We start from the raw sequence: 20937 nt of genomic DNA, 5'->3' as shown, positions 1-20937 counted from the left end.
TTTAGCTCCAGCCTGCTGATGACATGGCTGAAGTTCGCATATGCTTGTAGTAAACATGTGCAAGTGAAATCTCAGTAGTATAGAGGGACTGGAGGAGCACAGAAGAATTTTCCACATCAACTGTACCTGATATCGGGAGTGAAGGCTATCACCAGGAGTACAGTGCACACACCAGTTTATAATCTATAGTTAATCTACAATTTTCATCCTGAACATCAATTTAAAAAGCCAAGTATGAATCATATGCAGGCAGATTTATGACTCATTGCTGCAACGGATCTAACCGCTAGTGCTGATCCTGCCTGCCATTAAGAAGTCTGGCATTCCTTCTTGGATCCATTCCTCTGGAAGGGAGCCCTTTCACAGATCTGTGCTACAGAGAGCTGAGCTAAAAACAGTTAAATGAGAGTTTAAGCATTAAACGAATAAATGTGCTATTTTGTCACACAAAGGGTAAAATTCCAGGAATTTATTGCTGTATGTATGCTTAATCCATTAATTTGTCTTACAGTAGTCATGAAGTGCCAAATTGTGTGCTACATTTAACATTTCCTGTATTCCCTTCCAAATGCCATTTTACAGTGGGCGTATGAAACAACGCAGCAGCAGTCACGAAACATGGCTTGAGCATCTCTCAAGAGCTTAAAAAAAAGATTGGTGTACAAGCTGAATAACGAGATGTCAGTTAACAGGTCACTCAGCAACTTTAATAGAAATACCTTTAGGTGGAAGTTTTGCAGTGTTAAAATTTACAACTCAGACTAAACATTCTCATCCCCACTGTAGTAACAAGATACTTGCAAAGAACAAGAACTATGGTACGTAAATGTCACACGCAAGAACCGCTTCATTTCTATCAGAAGCAAAAATTGCTAATTATAAGCAAGGGCGGGCCTAGCAGGCTAAGGTTGTCAGCCTATATTAAAAACATATACCTCCAAGTTTGGCAGTGGAATTCTAGTTACCACCTTGACTTTTTTTTTTTTTTGGTTACATACAAGTACTCTTCCCTCCCACCATACACACTTTATAAACCCACTTTTATTTTTATTATACCTCCATATTATTTACAGGACTCCTAAAGATTAAGTACAAACTAGTATGAAATTAATGATAGCTTGCTCTTCAAATATGTATCCCATGGCTAAATAAATACCAAGCCAATCCAGAGCGATCTGGAGTTATGATTCAGAAGCTTGTGTATCTGTGACTCCAGATGTTTTCTCATTAACTGTGGAGGATTCACTTGATCTGTCAACAATAGTTGCCTTAGAAGTTGGGGTAGCACTATCCAGGGTGAGCATAGAGGTCTGTTCTACATTTACAGAAGTGCCAGGGTCAACGGAAAAGCTTCCGGCTTGAGTAATGGAGGGAAGCAAATCTGTAGGCACTGTAGATGCCTCTGTGACCAAAGGAAGCAGAGGAACACATTTGGGTGGCATTGATAGAGGTGGTATTCCCATTAGATTCAGAGGCGGCAAGGAGGGAAGGGATGGCAAACCTAAGGAGAAAAAAAAAAAAAAAAAAAAAAAAAAAAAAGATAGTGAGCTGCTGCACACCACAGACAGATCGGGAGAGATTCTCTATTTGCTTAAAATTTTTACATTCTCTTATGTACTATTTACTCTTGGAGAGGAGGAAGCTTTCTGAACTTAGTGTGACCCTGATATATGTGCAGCACTGACTCAGCAGGCTAGTTTCAAGCCTGATACTTTTCAGATTTCAGGACTGAAGAATCTGAATAAACTCAAGTTTGCTTCTACCTTCCCAAAGGACTAGGTATTTAATGCATTAATACTGATGATTAGATTTTTCTGGCCTTCACTGAAAGTGCCGAAAACAAGAATTTAACAAAAACCTTGCTCAGAGAAGTTGTGGGTGCCCCATCCCTGGAGGTGCTCGAGGCCAGGCTGGATGGGGCTTTGAGCAACCTGGTCTAGTGGGAGGCGTCCCTGCACATGGCTGGGGAGTTGGAACTAAATGATCTTTAAGGTCCTCTCCAACCTAAACCATTCTACGAACCTTATTCCATGTAAGCTTCCAATTTGTTTTTGCTTCCTCTATGTGCACCTTCAGCAGTTTTTTTTTTTGTTTTGTTTTATTCAAAACCATAAATCTAGTATTAGTTCATACGTATCACATATAGTCAGAGTGCTTCAATCTCATCTAGCATACAAGGAAACACCTCGTATTTTCTTCTACCCATAAAACCATATACTTTCATTCTTGGCACAACCTCTTTTGAGATCATAAATCAGGTAATACAAGATGAAACAACTAAATACAGACACAGCTTTAGAATTAGTTTATCTAAAGACATATTCCTTGTCTACCTAATCTAGGCACTGTCAACTCCCACCTCACGCAAACATTCAATTTGTCCTCTTTGGGACTCCACCAGATGGCTCTAAATGAGAGCGTCAAGGATTGCCAAGGAGAGACCCACTATTACAGTCTTTCAGTTTGCACAAGCACATACCAGGCTGTATGATTTCTGGAACGATGTGTGGTGCAGGTAAATTAAGTTTGGACAGATCAGTCAGGTTGGGAAGCCCTGCTGGTAATGGCATCAGACCTAAGAGAAGAGTGGAAAAGTTACAGCTGAAAACTTTGAGGTTTTTTTTCTAATTGTTTCTGAGATCCTATTGATAATTTGAAGATATTTTATATTGCTTTATATCTCAATTATCATTTTTACATATAAGAATACAAATTCACCTGAGTTTCAGCTTTTAAGTGGCACAGTGAAAACAGACAGCTATTGGAGGAAGTCTGGCCTAGCAAATACATAATCCCAACCTTTCATGTTTTTCCAAGGAAAGCAGAATCTTATTTCAAGGAATTAGTAGGTTTGCATTACAAGTTCAGCTTTTAACAAAGTTAGTTATTTCAATGCATCACTGTATTCTGTATTCTGGAATACTAGTGTTTCAAATGTTCGTTATTAGCATGAAATAATGCACACCACTTTGTAGACAGACTCTTACTTTTGCTATACCAGTTTAAATTACTAAACAATTCAGAAACACTAACCTCAACATACAGTTCTATATTGTTAACCCTCTATTTATACTAGGAAAAACGATCAAGCTGAGCGTTAAAAAGGAGTTTCCTAAAATGGATGTTTTGTGGGTGAAAGGAATGCAGAAATAGGCGAAGACATGCCTTCTCAGATCTTTTGTCATGATGTCTGAGTGCAAAGGACAAACGGTAAACCGTGAAGCTATTTGCAAAAGTATTTCGCAACATACAATTTATGAAGTATAAGAAGTAACAATATATCAGCTCAAGAAGTATTGCAAATAGCAAAGCTAATACCTTCCTGAGAAATCCTGAATTCTGCATCTATTGTGCAGGGGGGCACTAAAAGGTAAATGATTGTAAACTTTGTTGCCAACTCAGTCCTCTGTAGTACAGACCTGCTGTGCACATGCTCCAAAAAAAAAAAAAAATTTCTTAACGTTGTACAGGTCATACAGATCTTTAACTGGAAAAGTGTAAGTTGTACGAAGTTATACCCTCCCGCCCCGAAAAAGCGGTGGAAAAGACGTTTCTCTCCCCTTGCTCCCTTAAGATTTTTGTTTCAGAAATGTTTTAAGAAATTTTACCTACTCACCTGGTAAGGTAGTTGCTGGGTTAACTGGTGGCACAGAGGTAAGGGACTGACTGACTTGTGGTGGTAATAATGGAACTGTTGGAACACCTGGCAAAGCACACAGGAAAACAACATTAATTTTAAGCATACAACACTTCAGTTCCCTTCCTCAAAGAGTACAAATACATAATTGCTTACAGGAGATTTTTATTCTCTTCTGCATTCTATAAAATTAATAGAAACATCTGTGAATGCAAAAGAGTCAGAACACCCATGCATTTCAGAAGTTAGCTACTTCCATACTGACCTGTACTGAGAACGTTACTGACAGTAGTCGAGGGCGAACTAATAGAAAGTCCTGCAAGACTCTGTTCAAGGCCTGCTGACACTGGGGGTAATGTGGCAGGGGGATTAACTGATGACAGCTGAACCTTATCGGAAGGAAAAAAAAGACAGTAACATCATTCGGGTTTGTTTCCACAAGAACTAATAGAAACAGAAAAGCTATATAACATCATAATCCATTTTCACCAAGCCAATGAAGTGGCTACAACTTACCTCTGTGAAGCCATCTTTGAGGGGACTGAGAGATGCACTAGGCAACTGTCCCGGGAGAGAAATTTTCTTTCCTTCTTCAAATGGGCGTGTAGGTATCCTATGTAAATATCCATAACCAATGCCACATCCTAGGCTTTTAAAATATGAATATATAAAAGTCAGTGAAGTGACTTTACAACTACAGCATCCATAGCAAGCAACACACAAATGACTCAAGATACCAATGAATTTCAAGACAAGTTCTGTACAGCCTCCCCACAAATGTTGCCACATTTTCTATGGAGAAATAATCCCTATAAGACAACTGAAAGGAAATTCTGTAGCTTTTAGCGATAAACATTTAGCACAAAATAAATGTCATTGTTATTTAAACCAAGCAGCTATATCAGGTATACAGCTTGGAATTCAACTCATGGTTTTATTTGCAGTCCTCTGTTCTAGTTACTGCACAATACTTTAAGAATATACTACAACCTAATGACTGTTTGAAGCCTAATGCAGAAAGCAACTGTTGTACTTAGCGCATTTTTGTGCTAGCTAATTTACTGTGTAAACATCCCCCTCCTTAGTAACTAAATCTGAATTTTGAGTAAATATTTGAGTAAATATTTATTACAGCAGAAATGCCTTGGATATAACAACACTCTTTTCCTGTCTTTGTAGAAAGAAAACTCAGCAAGCAGCTTTTAGGGTAGTGCTATAAGAACGTTGTTCCATCCCCTCCTAACATATTCTTTCCTTACCTGCCTTCTCCACCCCAGGCAGAATTTGGAGTAATCACCACTTCCCGACAGTTATCTGTGTCTGTGTTGTACACATAAAGTTTTAAAGGCTTTGCTTCATGCGTTTCAATAAGGGAAAAGAGATCTTCAGACTGTAAAAGGATAAAAATGAATAAGGGCTTTCTTTTCCTTATTTTATCATATGACATTAGCATGATCATCTTCCTAGCCCTAACTTTCTGTAACAGAACCTGGTAATTGCCACATGTTGCAGTGCTGCAGTTTTATACCAAGGCCAACTTTAATACCTGCTTTGCTAGTACAACTCAGAAGACACATAGCACAACCCAGATTTCCAATCTGCTATTTGAAATGTTAATATTAGAGTACAAAATGTTTCTATCTGACTTCATGAAGATATTGAAGAGCAGGTTTTATTTCCAGAATTGCATTTAAGCACAAAGAGGCGGCACCACGCCAGAGCTCCTTCCTCTTTGCATTAGCTTACTTCCATCAGCACTGAACAGACAGAACTGGGGGTGCTTCAAACTGCCCTGGTACCAATTATTTTAGTTTTAAAAAAAAAATTTATATCTTATTTTTATGTACTTACCTCATTCATGACGGTATCTGCTCCAATGATATAGTCACTATGAGGTCTAAGTCCAGCTAATGCAGCAGGAGAATTTGGTTCCACTTCCTAGTTTTAAGATGGAAAATTACAAAACACCACATAACGGTCAGGGTGTAGAACAGTTAAATATGCACTTCACACAAGTTTTGAGTCAGACAGACAAAGTGGTCAAGTTTTCAACACAATTAGTAAAATAGTCATTGAACTAGTGAAACAGTTCAGGCTAGATGACAGCCTCTTTTGAAACTGTTCCAAGGAGCTCTGAGTATTACACCCACCCACCATAAATACAAGATTTGATAATACAGTCACAGACAGTTCTAGTGCAAAAGTCTTTCCAAACCCAAAAATCAATGAAGAGAAAAGAGACCAAGTTGATCTCATGGCTTGTGTACCCCCTTGCAAGTTACTTTTCAGTAAAAAGATAAAAAGTTTAACAGTAAGCAACAGTTAAGAAAAATACTTGGAAGTCTGTACGTACCAAAACATGCCATACATTTTCATTGGCCCCATCAAAGCTGCAGAAACGAATGCTCACGCCCAGCAGGCCCTGTCCACCCCACATGTTGCTAGGGGTCACTGACGTTTCTCTCAGTTCCAGTGTTTTGCTACTGTATACTAACATTTTTACAGGTTTTTCAACATTTGCTTTCAACAGGTCCTTCAGAGTGTCATTGTCTTTATTCTGCAAGTGTTCAAACAAGGGTTTGGTTCAGTGTTTAACGCAGCAAGCATCCAGTTCTACGGCACCACTTTTCCATTTCAAAAGTCCTATAAACACTGTGCATTATCAGAATATGTATCTACAGCTATTTTATAATGAGCTACCAGTTGCTTCACAATTCTAGAATACAACTCTGGTGAAAACCTGGGATTTCACAGTAACAAGTTATGCTTTCCAAACACGAAGGCACTTTAATTAAACCTGTGATACGATGCATCTCGCAGCTTTTCAGAGGCTTTCTTGAATCCAGCCATACTAGTGGAAGAGTTTACCCGCAGCTGTTCTTTTCCACTGCTATGATGGTTTGTTGTTTCACTACAGCTCTGCTTGAAAACTTTCTCCCACAATTCCTGCCCAGCTAAAAGCTCTGACAACAGCTCTTTCACTCAACATGTTTTGACTGAAATGAGTTCCCAAGTTCTCACACAAGCAGTTTTACAGACAGAACTAGGGGGGCACTAACACAAGCAGCTAGTGGTGGATCAGTAAGTAGTAATATCTTCTGCTGGAGTAGATGTCTGGAGAGAGCATGTCTGTCTGCATCCTTAACCTTCAGTTAAATTTTTGATAGAGTTTAACTACAGGGTGAAGGAAATTAATTTCTGATGCAGTTAGGCTCTCTCATTTTAAACTAAGGAGAAATATTTTACATACACTTAAATAAAACAAATGCATTGGTTTACCTATAAAAATAAGATTCTCAACACAGTGTTTACATTCAGAGTTATAAAAAGCAACACACTTACCAATCTTGAACCGTTAATGGACACGATGAAATCAAAGAATGGCTCCAATCCAGCTCTATGCCCCGGTGAGTTTTCTTGTACCTAACAGTTAAACAAGAATTTAGCAACAGTGTACCAATGTTGATTCACAGACTAGAATTATATTTCTACTTGTGCAAACTGTAGTTCTAGAAGCTACAGATGTTTGTTTGTATGATTTTTAAATGTTCAAATATAATCTTTTGGACCAAAAAAATCATTCCCTTAAAAAAAAAAAAAAAAAGAAAAAGGGGGAAAGAGAGAGAGAAACATTTAAAAAGAATCACTAATTTATTAATTACTGAGGAACGACACAACAGTAGCCACTCCTCGGGATGTGCACTGCTTTACAGCCACAGTAGATAAACTGTAGATATTCATTTCAATAAAGGATATTATGGTCAAAGGAAAAGCTTGCTGAATTCTGAAAAAGTTGGTTAAAAAGCAATATCTTTCCACAGAGGTACCAACATAGGACCTTGCTTTTTATCTTAGCTTACTAGAGGAAAAGGAGAGTCACATCTGTGTAAGCACAGGTTGATTAAACATCACCTGTTGACGTTCTTGAGACATAGAGGGCATCTGTACAACCAAGGATTCATTAACATACCAACCAGCTGCAAGAAAAGGGACACGTGCAATTTTGCTGCCATGGCAGCTCAAACAATTCAACCACTCCACTAGGACAAGGCCTAAATATTGGGTACACATTGCTCTCAGAAGCTAAAAGTATGCTTTTAATTCCAAATGGAGTAACCGAGAGACATTTTGCCAGTGGTGTTGTTTCACTATTACACCTATTGTTGACAGACAAAAGTAACTCCAATATGGCCATCAGATTTTTCCTACAGCCTTTGTAGCAAAGAATATCTTTCTTTATTTGTAAGCTGATTCATTTTACCCACTGTTTTTTGCTTTTATGTGCTACATTCATCTTCCAAAAAGATCTAAAAAGTGTTACCCTTTACAGTGTGGTTTCTTACATTATGTGTTATTCCATCTGACAGAACTGGTACAAATCTGCTAGTTTGTTCAATACTGGTCTGATTCTGCAGGAATTGACATTTCTTAATGACTCATCTACAACAAAATATTCTAATATGAAAAAAAAAAACTTGATTAATATTAAAACTGTCCTTTTAGAATCTATTTATCTCTGTGCAATACATTCTCAAAATCAGAGCTTAGAAAAAACTCAGATTACTTGTGGGTAGCTTTCTGTAACAGACACCAGAAGCTTAGAACATTAACATCACATAACCCAAACATTCATTACAGAAAAAATAATCCGGAATTAATAGTTCCAGAGTCATATCACACACACTGATTGCTGTCCAAGATTTGTAAAGCAGAAAAAAAAAAGTATGAAACCAACATTATTTCAAATTAATAAAAAAATCACCGAGGCAGTAATAATATCCCCAAACCCCACATTTATAATTTCTAACTAGGCCTTGAAGTATCATTTCTAACTAGACCACTCTCTACAGGAGCGTCTCTTCAAGATGCCTGCACGCTCCTTGGAAATCATTTCCTATAACTGGGGGTACAGATATTCTCCCCAGGTGCCAGGTATTAACCGTACAGAATCACAGCTCTCAATCGCCAAAGTAACTTGGCAGTCCTGCTAACAAGATCCAAACTACTGCCTCTGTGTCACTTAGTCTGTAGGTTCAAGATGCCTCCCATCAAGAATAACCAGAGATCAGATAGCAAGCTGTGCACCAGGTAATAGGGTAAAAGTACAAGCTGAGCTCCACGTAGCAGACCCTCTGACACCAGCTGCATAGAAACTCCCAGGCACATTGTAGATGTTGCTTTGACATTAGCGGATTGTCCCTAGACCTCATTTTTAACTTTAGATATTAAAACTTTCAATAATGTACAGCTACCTTAGAACAGCCTCCACAAACAGAAATTTTCGCTTATGAGAAAAGCCACAGAAAGGTGAAAATACACTATGTGAATTATTCTTCTCAAATGTAGAAAGCTTTTACTTACTAAGTTGAGTGCTTGAGTCCTTCCTGCCAAAGAAAGGTTACACGAACAATTTCATGAAAGAATAATTAAAGAAGTCTGGTTCTTATGAACATGCTCTATAACTACATTCTCAGGCTTAAAGTTTCTCTTGTAGTTAAGTCATTCAAAACATCCTCTCTTCTGATGTGGTTTTTCTAGTAGCGAATGTAGGATGAGCTTCTGCTCTTTGTTGCTCTTCCCTCGGTTCAGGGAGGTGGCATGAAAATACTTTATTAGCTTCTCGCTCTCTCCTTCCACCACCTATTGCACGTGACATATAAGAACTTACATTTTGTATTTTTAATGAGCCTGACATAAAGGCTTTATACCAAAATTAATTTAGCAGATGGTTTCAAAAGTTATTGGGAAAACAAGAATTTTAAAGACAGAACATGTCTTTCTAAACCTCATCATTAAAAATCAGTAAATCCAGCAAACTGATATATTTATTCAGACAACACATCAGATTGTTAGGACTGGATATATGTCATGGCCTTGAAATTCTGAGAAGCCAGACTTCATTCAGCCAGTAGCTGCAAAAGCATACCTGACATGGTCCACTCTTTATTCAGAGATTTTCCTCCATTTCCAAACAAACTTCTTAACACATGTGTGTGTGTCCCAAACCCCCAAGAAACACAAACAAAAACCCAAACCAACAAAGCCCCTACACCCTGACACAACATCCCTCCCCCACAACCTCCAACACATTACATCCTGTGAACCGACAGTGATCAGTATTCAATAAGGTAATCTAAACTGAGAAGGAGCACTTAAAATAAATGACAATTACATATGTTCAGCATCTATCAGTGTCAAGCTCGATGACACCTGGGATGTATATATATGGTATTCTAAGTAAATTATTTATAGTCTGCCCCAAACTGATGAAGGGACTGCAAGAGTTTCCAAGTTCCAAACAACTAGGTTGCAGGAAGCATCTTCAGGGTTGTGATGGATTTGGGAGAAGGTGTTCGACATCTGAACATCTCTGCATGGTTTGTTTCTAAGCGGGCACATAAAAACTACCAGGAAGCTGTACCTAAAAGAAATCAAGTTCTTATAGTTGCATCAATCATACATGCACCTCAGAAGCACATAGCTGCATCCCTTCTGTCATCGCATTTCCTCATGCTGCCATGCACAGGTTTTCAGTCACAAAAAGTTTCCTATTTCTCTACCTTGTTTGGGCCAAACGTCACTGACAGAAGAACACTTTTATGCCCGGCAGTCCCAGAAACACAAAACAGAAGTGCTGAGGTCATTCCATGTGAAAAGTCTCCTCCTTAAAGAAGCAACATCCTCAGCCCTGCACAACAATCACACCAACCCCGCGCAGTTTTTATGTCGCCACCACCTTATTTTCAGCCAGCTACCTACACAATTCAGCACCATCACACAGTACCAAATGCACAACACCGCTCTCTGCTCAAAGCTCTGTGGCCATGGTTCTTTCAGGAACCACAGCAACAAAGGATAACCAGGGACCTTCAGAAATACACAGGCACAAAAACCTTCTTACTAATGATGGAAATGAAGATTCATGTATATGTACTCTAACTCTAGGCCTCCTGAGCAATCTGGCTTTGTGCAGCTTTGCTGTGTGCCCCAAGTAGCTATTCAGTAACTTCCCCTTGTAATCGAATAAGGACTGAGAAATAATCAAGTAATACCATATACAACAGATGCCACTGCAGGCAAGATACCATCCATGGCAGCTTGGGAAGCCTAATTCTCTCAAAGCCAGCTGTTATTTCAGACATATAAGTTACAGACATCTGTGGGTAAATGCCATGACTTTCTAACAGTAGAGAAAAAACAGTGGAACAGACTACCCGAAGAAGCTGTGGAACCGCCACCACCAGACCTTTTTAAAAGCAAGAGAAGAAAACCTGTACCAAGAATGCTGGATGTCAGAAGGCAGAAAAGGGCTGTATTTCAGCCTCATACAATGCTGCAGGACTTCAGTTTCTCACTGAGATGACAGCACTCAGGCAGCAGAGCTGCTGAGCACATAGATTACACACTAATTATTTCACTTTTAATTCACTGTCAGGAATTAAACAGGGAAAAGGTTTCAAGGTCAAGAACTAATTTTAATCTGCATTGCTAAAAACACTTCTTTTTTTGGTAAATACATAAAGTTTCTCTTTGCTGAACACCTTTCTCAACAGTATCGCTCTATGCCTACACAGTATATATGGTACATTACACATTATAAAGCTGCTCAGCAACACAATGGCCACAAATTTAAGCCCTGAGCAAGCAGTGCTACAGTAAATGGAAACAGGCATGGAAACCCTGATTTTCAGAGGCAGATGAAGGCTCTCGCCACTTTTGAAAGTCAGACAACTTACACTGGTGTCAACTTAAACTTTTAGAAGCTTATAGCTTCAAGCACTAAATACAGAACTGTCAAGGAGCAGAAGCTCCTCCCCTCCCTCCCAATAAATGCTTCCTAATATTTACTTTATTACCAACAAAATGCTGAAAGAAGTTTTTTTGCAGTTCTTCCACCCACTTTGTAATTCAGAATACAATTTCATTATGTATCGTGTGTAAGCAATTCCTGTTAGGTCTGACAGAATCTATTTTATTTCTGTCAGCTATTTTAACACGTTACACTGTATAACTGTATTGAATTTTCCCATCAAACACCCAGTTTTCAAGAGAAAAAGCTTTATAAGCTTTTTGTAAGAAAATAGATTCCCTATACATAGCATCAAATTTTATTTTCTCACAGAGAATTTAACTCAAGCTTTTAAAATGTGAGCCTCCCTTAAAAAATGTTATCTCTTCGTAGCAATATGGTTGCATATCTACTACAACAAACCAAAGCACTCATGTAAAAGTTAGAAATCTGAACTTTGGGCACTGCTGTCCAATATCTTCTAGGGAGAACAGTACATAACACAGAAGCATACAAATCTCTTGCAGATAAAAATCCTTACATCACCTATGACTTGACAAGAAATCGTCAAGTCATTACAACAGCCTGGGCAAACTACAGCAGTTTCACGCTGCTGAACAAGAAAGTTATTCAAAATTTTCCTTCCTTCTGTTTTGAAGAGCAGAAACAAACACACACTGAGCAATACATAGAGTCAGACAGTTGCTCTAATCAGCCACATAATTTATGTTAAAGGAAATTTATGGAAGAGAAAAACAACAGAGAAAATTCCTGGAGGTAAATAGCATTGCATGCTACCAGCCTGGGAGGTACTAGTTAAAAGAAAGATTTATGAGCACATTACATGAATCAGTAAATGGAAGTCTAACAGCAAAAGCACATACGATGAATAAAAACATATTCCAGACAATAGTTTCAAACAAATGGCTGATTATTAGGTCTATCTATGAAGAGAATAGGGCAACAAAACAGTATCTGTTTGGGGGGGGAAGGAGGCTACATTTCATTGTCTAGAAACCCCAACAGTGCAACCTACAGCAACTTTTCCTGTCAAGTACGCACGTGATGAAATAACTTTCCTTCGACAGCACTTCAGTCCTGGAGTGTTCTTATTTCCTGTTACCAGGGCACTGATGATAAAGCTCACAATGAAAGTGACATTGCAGCAAACGTTAGCAGGATTTGCCAAAAAGATTTCAGTAATCTGCAAAAGTTACATCAGAAATTAATGATGGTATTGTTCACTTTCTGTATATATTTCTGCTCCTGTTTGCATTGAGCAGAGCAAGACACTTGCTACCAGTTTTGTAGGGAGGCAGCAGTCTGGATGTCTCACTGCAAGAAACAGTCTCAGTTTGCTCATCCCTCCGGCAACTTGTACTTGGCTCCTATGGTCACTCTGAAAAATGTTAACTCATTTGTTTCATAGCCTTTTAACACATATTTTTCATTTATCTGCCTTACTCAAACAAATTCTTCCAATAATTGAAAAGATTTTCTGACATTTCTCCGGTTTTCCAACAACGAATGAAATCTTAAAGAATGACCACTATATACCATTTACATAAGTTTGGTGTTATCAAAGAAATTTGACCTTATGTGAATTAGATCTGTAACACTGAAAGACTACTGCTGTTTTCCTTTTATCATTCTCACTTATCTGATTAAAAGACTGAGCTCAGAAAGAAAGTCTACTTGAGAATAAATTAGAAATAATAGCAGTATTGCTCGACCCCAAGTCCTACTAAAGGTTGGTCCATGCAGACAGAGCATTTGTGCAGAGCCCCTCAAAGAGTGAGAGCTGAACACATTTGTCTTTGACAAACTTACTACAGAATACCAACTGCAAAATTAAACTTGGAAAAAACACAGAGGAAAATTCTAGTCACTTGTACAGCACATGCATTTCAATATAAATGTTCCAAATTATAATTGTGAAACTTCACATTATTTCTCTAATCTGAATCTACATTCCCAACTACATATAAGCACAGGCCTAATTCCTGGTAGACCAGGATCATGATGCAGTCTAAGATGCTTGTCTACAGGGGAAAAAAAAAATAAAGTTGCTCATTGTGGTATCTGAAGATATCAGCAAGAAGATACGGCAGTGAAAAATAGACATCAGTCTGATTAAGACAACAGGCAGGTCCTTTCCTGCAGCTAATGTAAATATGGGGGTCCTCTCAGAGATCAACTTCTTTAATGTCCACCTACCAATTACATTTACAAAGACTGGCAATCAAACACTGCCACTTCAAGTCACAGCAAAAACATTACAACCCAAATGGGCCAGATTCAAGCAAGATTACAAGAAAAAAATGAGTAGATTTCACTTTATAAAAGAGATGCATCTCAATTTACTAATGTGCTTTAATCAAACAGCATGAATTGACGAATCTGACAATTGATATTCTAACTGCAGAGTACTTACTGATTTTACAACCCTCAAAAGTAAAAAGCATGTGATATTTATACTATAGTATGCAAAAAAAAAAAAAAAAGTCTGCCACTTTTACCAAACTGCAAAAGTGTTTTTTGTGGGAAAGAAGGAAGAGACAAAGTGGATTGTCATATAGTAGTAACATTGGATTGTTACATATTAGTAACTTTAAAAGGGAGGAACAAAGACCACCATGACTTTAGCCTGTATGTAAATTTTAACAGATGAATGTTTGGGTTTGATCAGATCATCAATGTTTGCTTCTCAAAAGCATTATGCAGTGGTTTTTAACACTTGAAAGATGATCTCAGTTCTTTTTTCACCATGGTATTCTACATATAGCTATAGCTCACTGCTAGCAAGCTAGACCAAGTAAGGAAGTACTAATCTACGAGTCAAGGTCTTGTGCTCTTTCACGTGTCTAAAATACAGGGCTAGTTCTAGACAAAGAACCGGTCTAAGAAGGTCTGATGCCCACAAAAAAAACAGCCCAGCACGGTGCCTACAGTGGGGGCCCTGATGCTCTAGCTACAGTGCCAAAAGCGCTATGCTGCAGGCAAGGCTATTAGTAACTCTGGCAAAGTTACTGTATCGCCCCGTGCATCAGATTCAAGGACACAACCCAGGTACCATTCTGCTCATTGAACGTGAAACACACATTCCAAACGGCTGCTCACAAGACCTTTAACACAGCCTACCAAAATGTTTTGTTGTACACAAATCCAAAATTTTGCAGCCACAGTGTGAACAAAAACTATGTAACTATGAAAAGCAGCAACACTGCCCTCACACAGAGCCTGCAGCTCTGGCAGGCGTCACGTCTGTCATTTAAGTACCTTGATCTTAAGTACGCCGGGAACTACTGTCGAGGGGCGAAGCAGCTACAGTTCAGATCACGATGCAGCCATCAACACACAGCCTGACAGGGGAACGCGTTACCCAAGCCGGGCGCCTAAAGGCTCGCCGTCCTTAAACTGCGGTTTGAACGTGTGCAAGCTATCGTGTGCCCACAGCATTCGACAGCGGGGAAGCAGCCCGTGCCCTCAAAGGCTGCCCAAAAAGCAGCAGCCCCTCCCACGCACCGGCTCTCCGCGGCCTGTTCGCAGCCTGAAACGCAGACGCCGCAGCCTGACGGCGCAGGCCGGGCGGCCCAGCTCTCTCCCGCCGGGGAGAAGCGGCTCGGAGCCTGGCCGGGCGCCGCCGCGGGCCGGCACCGGGCGCAAGGCCGCGGGCAGCTCCGCATGGCTGAGGCGAAGCGCCGGGCAGCGGCAGCGCGGAGCCGAGCCCGCCCCCGGCGGGGCGCTCGGAGAACGGGCAGCTCGTCTCCCCGCTCCTCCGGGAAGGGGAGCCGGCACCGCGGACCCCGCCGGGGATTTCACCGCTAACACGAGCCGCGGCCGGGAGTCCCGTCCGCCGCCGCTTCCCGCGCGGAGTAGTCCGGCGGAGCCCCGGGACTCCCGCGCAGGGAGAGGCCGCCGGGCCCGAGGGCCGCCGCCGGCCTAACGGCGCGCCCGCCTCTCCGCCGCCCTTACCCGCAAGACGTGGTAGCCCTCAGTGCCCCCGCCGGGGATCTCGACGCTCTGCGAGGCGCCCATGGCCGGGCGCGGGCGGCGGCGCGGCTCCCCCACAAAGCCCCGCGCACCGGGGACGTGGCACTCGCTCCCTCCCTCCCCCTCCCGCCCGGCTCCGGGGCGGGGAGTGTGGGGGGGGTGGGGGGCGGGCGAAGGCCGCGCGCGGGGCATGTCGGGAGGCCGCGCCGAAGCGCCCCCTGGCGGGCAGCCCCACCGCCGCCAGGAGGTGGCGGCCGTACGGTGGCCGCGACGGACCGCGCGGCACCCACTCAGGCTCTGGAGCGGCGGCGCCCCCTGGCGGACGAGGGCGGCGCCGCCGGGCGCGGGGCGGGAAAGGGCGGCGGCGCCGGGTGGGATCAGTTAGTTCATGTACGTTAGCACCAATTATGTTAATAATGTAGAGTAAATGGGTGCACAGAGCATAAAGAGGGCAAGCTGGGGGCAGGTGACACCTCCTGCTGGCTTCTCCTGCAGGTCCTATGCAGGTCAAGGTCGAAGAGAAGGGCCCGGGGGCGCTGGAGGCTGCCAGCGCCCGTGGGACAGAGCCCGTCAGGGGCTGCCCAGGGAGAGAGCGGCACCGGCATCGCCGGCTGTGCGGCAAACCCTCTGCGCGGCAGCTGGAGCCCAAGCGAAAGGATTAACGCGTGGGTAGGATAGAGCTCGGGGGTGAAACGCTGCCCAAGAGCAGCGGTTTGAGTTAACCCGTTCCACGGCACGCATCCCCTCACGGCCATTCACAAGGTAACGGGATAGATTCTCGTGGCAGGTGCGCGGTGTGTCGGGACATGCAGCAGACAGAGGTCTGCTCTCCAGCTTGTTTTGATGGGAGAGCCGTGAGCTGATGAAAGGCACCACATGTCCCACATCACAATCCATCCCTGAGGCAACCTGGAGAAGATGGACGGTGGCTTTTCACGGGGCGTTATGAATCTAAGGTTTGAACTGTCTTTCTCTCTGAGAGCGTCCCTTGAGCATGGAAGGCCCCAGATGATGCTTTTGCCCACCTGTCCGTGCAAACCAGTACCTCCTCGTTCTGGTGCTACACGTCTCCTGAGAGAGGCGACCTCTTTAAGGAGTGCTGCTCTCACTGGTCATTTTCAGTAATGCAGAAACAGCATTTGTTAGTGAACTGGAACACCATGTTAGAGACCCTGAGTTGAGCGCAGAAAGGAAATTCAAATTAGCGTGATTAGAGACCTATACATCACTTATTTTGGACTCATTTCCCTCTGCATTATCATAGTGTTTTACTGGTCAGCATTAAAAGCCTCTCTGCAGCATGCTTGGGATTTACCCCTGGTGCTGCCACGGAGATGACCAACGCCCTTCCTATCCTTGCCCACCTCGCTGTGCCCAGGCATTTCCACCGGAGCAGAGAGCCAAGTGTTTCTCCAGGCACTCTCGACAGGCATGGCCGTTTCTGGACTGTGTCTGCACGCCAGTTCAGGCATGCTTACATCCTTGCGCAGTGTCTCTCCTCATCATTACAAGAAGAGATCAACTCTAGGATACCCAGAGGCAGCAATACAAAGTAAGAAAACAAAGTGAATAATACACAAATAAACTACATCTTGCAAGAATTTCTGTGCTCTTAATACAGTATGAGAAATTTGTTACAGTGAGCTGCTAAAGTGAAAGTCACATTAACAAGGCTAAAAGCTATACCAGCTTCAGCAAATCTTATGCTTCCATGCACATGCCATTTAGATTCGGGTGGAAAATCCCAGCCATATTAATTTCTTTCTTGCTATTAGAGATTCATGATAGACAGCAGTATAACACAGTGTGATCCAGGGATGGCAGCTGTGGTTCACCACCCTTTATCCAAAGCTTCGTAAATGATCCATAGCTGGTGGCAAACTACTGCCCGCAGTCATTCTTTCGCTCTCTCCTGGGAGAGTGGCTCCTTTATGACACCTCTCCTTATGCTGCTAGGCAGGATGTAGGCACTGTCAATTTTGTGGATTGCTTGTAGGTTTTCTGTGGCCATGAGGCAGATGCTAGCCAGATGTTGTCCTCCTGGCTGACTGGTTCTGTGATGCTGGCCCCTCCTTTGTTGTGAACAAATCTATGGGTGAAACCCTTCATTTGGTGAAAGCTTCCCTAGGGTATACTCAGATTCATTGCCTTGCCTTTGGACTGGAAGACTCTTGAATTACTATTGCTGTGTTAAGAAAAAAACCCCAACAACTCCAGCAACACTGCCGTAGGTTGCTTCTCTCCCCAACCAAAGCCCCATAAATTCCAGAGCATTTTTAGACCACACAGGGAGTTTCAGTGACAATTCTGTTTCCCCAGAGATTAAGAAGAGGTGAGTGACTCTGGAGCTGATAAACATTTCATTAATGGCAAGCCTTTCCTACTCAGAGTTTACGTTGGGTCAGATGTAATTGTTCACGTTCTTCATTGAAGACACTAAATCCTCACTTCAGCGTGTTGCATACCTCATCCTTAAAAAGTTATCTCAGCAGAGGTTACTATAACATGAGTACTACATCACAGTGAAACACACTAAAATACCTCTCAGAGGCCCTTTCCCATGTCATTAAAGATTGTAAAGAAAAGATCTGAACTTTGGTTTCTTTGCGGAAAAAAGGTGACTGTTAGGCCAAACTCGATACTTCTGTCCACCAACACCAGAACCAAAAAGCGTGACAGTGCTTTGCCATTGAAAAGCTGCCATTTTGATGAATACATGCTTGAAAATCCCTGATGTGAATATGAGCCCTTCACACATTTCCATCTGGCCTCTAAACATGTAAACAGCCTTAAAGCTGCCGATTGGCCAAATTGCTCGGTGCTGATTTTATAAGCCTAACTTCTAATTATCCAGTTCCCAGTAAGTGGCAAAGCCAAAACCACCACATAAAAGTAGAAGGTGAAGAAAGCCTGGGTCACTGGCAGTAACATTTGCGTGGCTGAATTCTGCTCCTGGGACCAGTGAGAGGTGGGTGAGGGGCTGAGGAGGAGCTAACAGCATGGTGGCAATTTGCAACAGCTATGGCACCCAGCTGTTTGTGAAAGGGAATATGAATGATATCTATTCTGACTGCGGTTGCAAGAGTGAAGAGTAGTCAAAGGAGGAATGCTCTTCATGTTTCCTAAAGGTGTTAGTGGGGAAACAAGGTGACAGAGATTTTGCAACTCCAGAGTCTGTTCAGGCATTACACCCTCTGAGAGCCAGTCAGTACCATTGCATCAGTAGTCAGTCTTATTCTCACAGAACCAAAGAAATTCTATTTCCCTTTTCCTCAGGAGATTTGTAAAAGTTTCACGCCTGCATGTGGCAAGCCCAGAAATGGGCAGCCATATTTTTTTCTTCTTAATCACTCGACTCAAGCCCTTCAGAGAAATATGAATCTTGCCCCTCTCTGGAGACATAAAATATATGCATTGCTGCAAAACCTGAGATGCTTTTTCTTAGAAACTTTTGCCTTACCACAGCGTCTCAGCTTTCCATCAAAATACTGTCACTCCCTTTGGGCTGGTTCCACCTCAGTGAAGAAAGATGTTGCTTGCAGATGTCCATCGATTCTCATTAAGGGCTGAACTAAACCACCAGATTTATCTGAGGAAATATGTTTGAACTTGGTCCCATGTTCTATGGCAAAAGGCTCCTCTCTAAACAAAAAGAAACATTTAGAACCCTCTTAGATCAAAAAGATACAAAACTTACCTGGGAAATCAGGAACAAGATTGCCTAAAATTATCACTTAAGACCTAATGACAACAAATTCCATTTGCAGAAATTAACTAACAACTATAACCTACCTGTTCCTTTCTGTGTGTATCTCAGCAGCTGCATTTCAAAAGCAATTAAAGTTAATGAGCTGTGCTTTGTGGTAGAATCACGAAAACTTAATTGGCATAATTAGTTGTGAGATAGCAACTGCATCTTCCTGGATAACAACATGTCATCATTTGATAAGAATAATAATGAATTTAATAAATAAATCAGGCCATTTCTAATATATTAATAAAATAATGAAGTAGAAGGCACACATGTGCAAATGATGAATGATTAGTTTGGAGACTGCATACAATTATCTGAGTAAGATGGATGGGGAAGTGGCCTTCTTGAAACTGTCAGCTATGGCTCTTGGCTAAAATCCAGTTTGCAATAGATGAAAGGGCCCCGCTGCCCTTTGCAGGGAACGTGTTGCAAACGCTTTTGGCAGGGGCCCGCATCCCTCCGCAGAGCGGGATATACAGCAGCTGAAGAAAAGCAGCTCTTTTTTCCCCTCCTTACACCCTTCTGTATTGTTGGTGTTGGGCAAACAGGAATAAAGATGGACAGAGAAGCCCAAGAGGGTGTAGCAGGGAGGGAGCGACTGAAATACAGTGTACAAACCAGCCTGTTTGACCCAAATCATTTAGAGGCGAAGACAGGCAGAAAATGATGATTTATTGCAGAAATGGGCTTAAGCTCAAACATAAACACACCAGAACAAAAGCTTTTGAGGCGTTATTAGGAATCAGTAAATAGAGTCATTTTAATTAATGGGTGCCTTTAAAATTAAATTAAGTGAATATTGCCAGAGTTATGGGAAGGCCTACATCTCCAGTGGATAAAGTAGTAAAAGGAACCCGATTGTCCCAGTAAGCAAACACTAAAAGGAGATAGTTTTAGGCAGAAACAGAGCAGCAATATCCAGTGACTGAGAAGAGGATGGCTCGTAAGATTGATGTTGGTCGTAACATTTTTTATCCCTTAATCAATGTATGACCTCATTCATTCTTGCTTTTAATGTATTGCCCAAGATGAGGAATTGCAGGTCAGAACATCTGCTTGTTGAGTCCAGTCTCAGCAGAGCAGGACTGGGGTTGGAAGGAGCCATAAAGAGTCTGATGTATGTCTAAGAACAACTCATCCGTTAGCAGTGCCCAAGGAGGTTTTATCTCCTTTGCAAGCATACAGGGAACAAACTATGGTTACTTGGAAGGCGTCCACCTGGCTGTGGACCCTCAGTACTTAGAGCTTCACATCAGTAGAAGGCATAAAGCACAGATCCTTCAGCTCTACAAAAGTAAGTATCTCTAGCCTGCACAAATGGCTGGTAAAAGCCTGCTGACACATAGAAGCCATACACCCGTCTATTAGGCTGCAGGAGCGCTCACATACACTCCCCACAGTCTCAGTTCAGGAGCCGTAGGTGTTTTGGAACCAAGGTTACCTAATAAAAAAAAGTAAGGTAGCGCCGGTCAGGTGAGCACCTGTGCAAATGTGAGCGGTGTGAGACTGAACCTGTTCCCTACCTGCTGCTGGGATCAGCTGTGAAAGGATCAGACGGAAATGTAGAGAGAAGTTAACAGTGAAGCACTTTGAATGGAAGCCAAGCCTTAGCGAGCCTCAGACCAAATAACCCCCTGAAAATAGGCAGGCTGTGATTAAATACTACGGTCTGGTGCTCTAAAAGTTAATTAAATACAGGAGTAACGTGGGGCTTTTGTAAAGCTGTTTTTATGGTCATTAGTTGCTATGCAGCTAAGGGAATGA

At 42.0% G+C, this 20937-nt stretch overlaps 1 protein-coding gene across 1 annotated transcript; it reads right to left on the bottom strand.

Annotated features, from left to right (window-relative positions):
* Window positions 1-356: 356 nt before the first annotated feature.
* GORASP2 (golgi reassembly stacking protein 2) lies at window positions 357-15550 on the bottom strand. Its single transcript, XM_082484442.1, has 10 exons — window positions 15402-15550; window positions 6980-7060; window positions 5991-6194; window positions 5489-5575; window positions 4897-5027; window positions 4154-4286; window positions 3903-4026; window positions 3617-3703; window positions 2480-2575; window positions 357-1501 (listed from the first exon to the last, which is right to left on the bottom strand). Exons 1-10 carry the CDS (start codon window positions 15462-15464, stop codon window positions 1182-1184), a joined length of 1326 nt encoding a protein of 441 aa, XP_082340568.1. The 5' UTR covers window positions 15465-15550; the 3' UTR covers window positions 357-1181.
* Window positions 15551-20937: the final 5387 nt, after the last annotated feature.

Source organism: Vanellus vanellus, assembly GCF_965231255.1.
Source record: "Vanellus vanellus genome assembly, chromosome: 5".
Taxonomy (NCBI): Eukaryota; Metazoa; Chordata; class Aves; order Charadriiformes; family Charadriidae; genus Vanellus; species Vanellus vanellus.
Note: the sequence above shows the minus strand (reverse complement) of the source record. Positions and strands in the feature narration are given on the sequence as shown.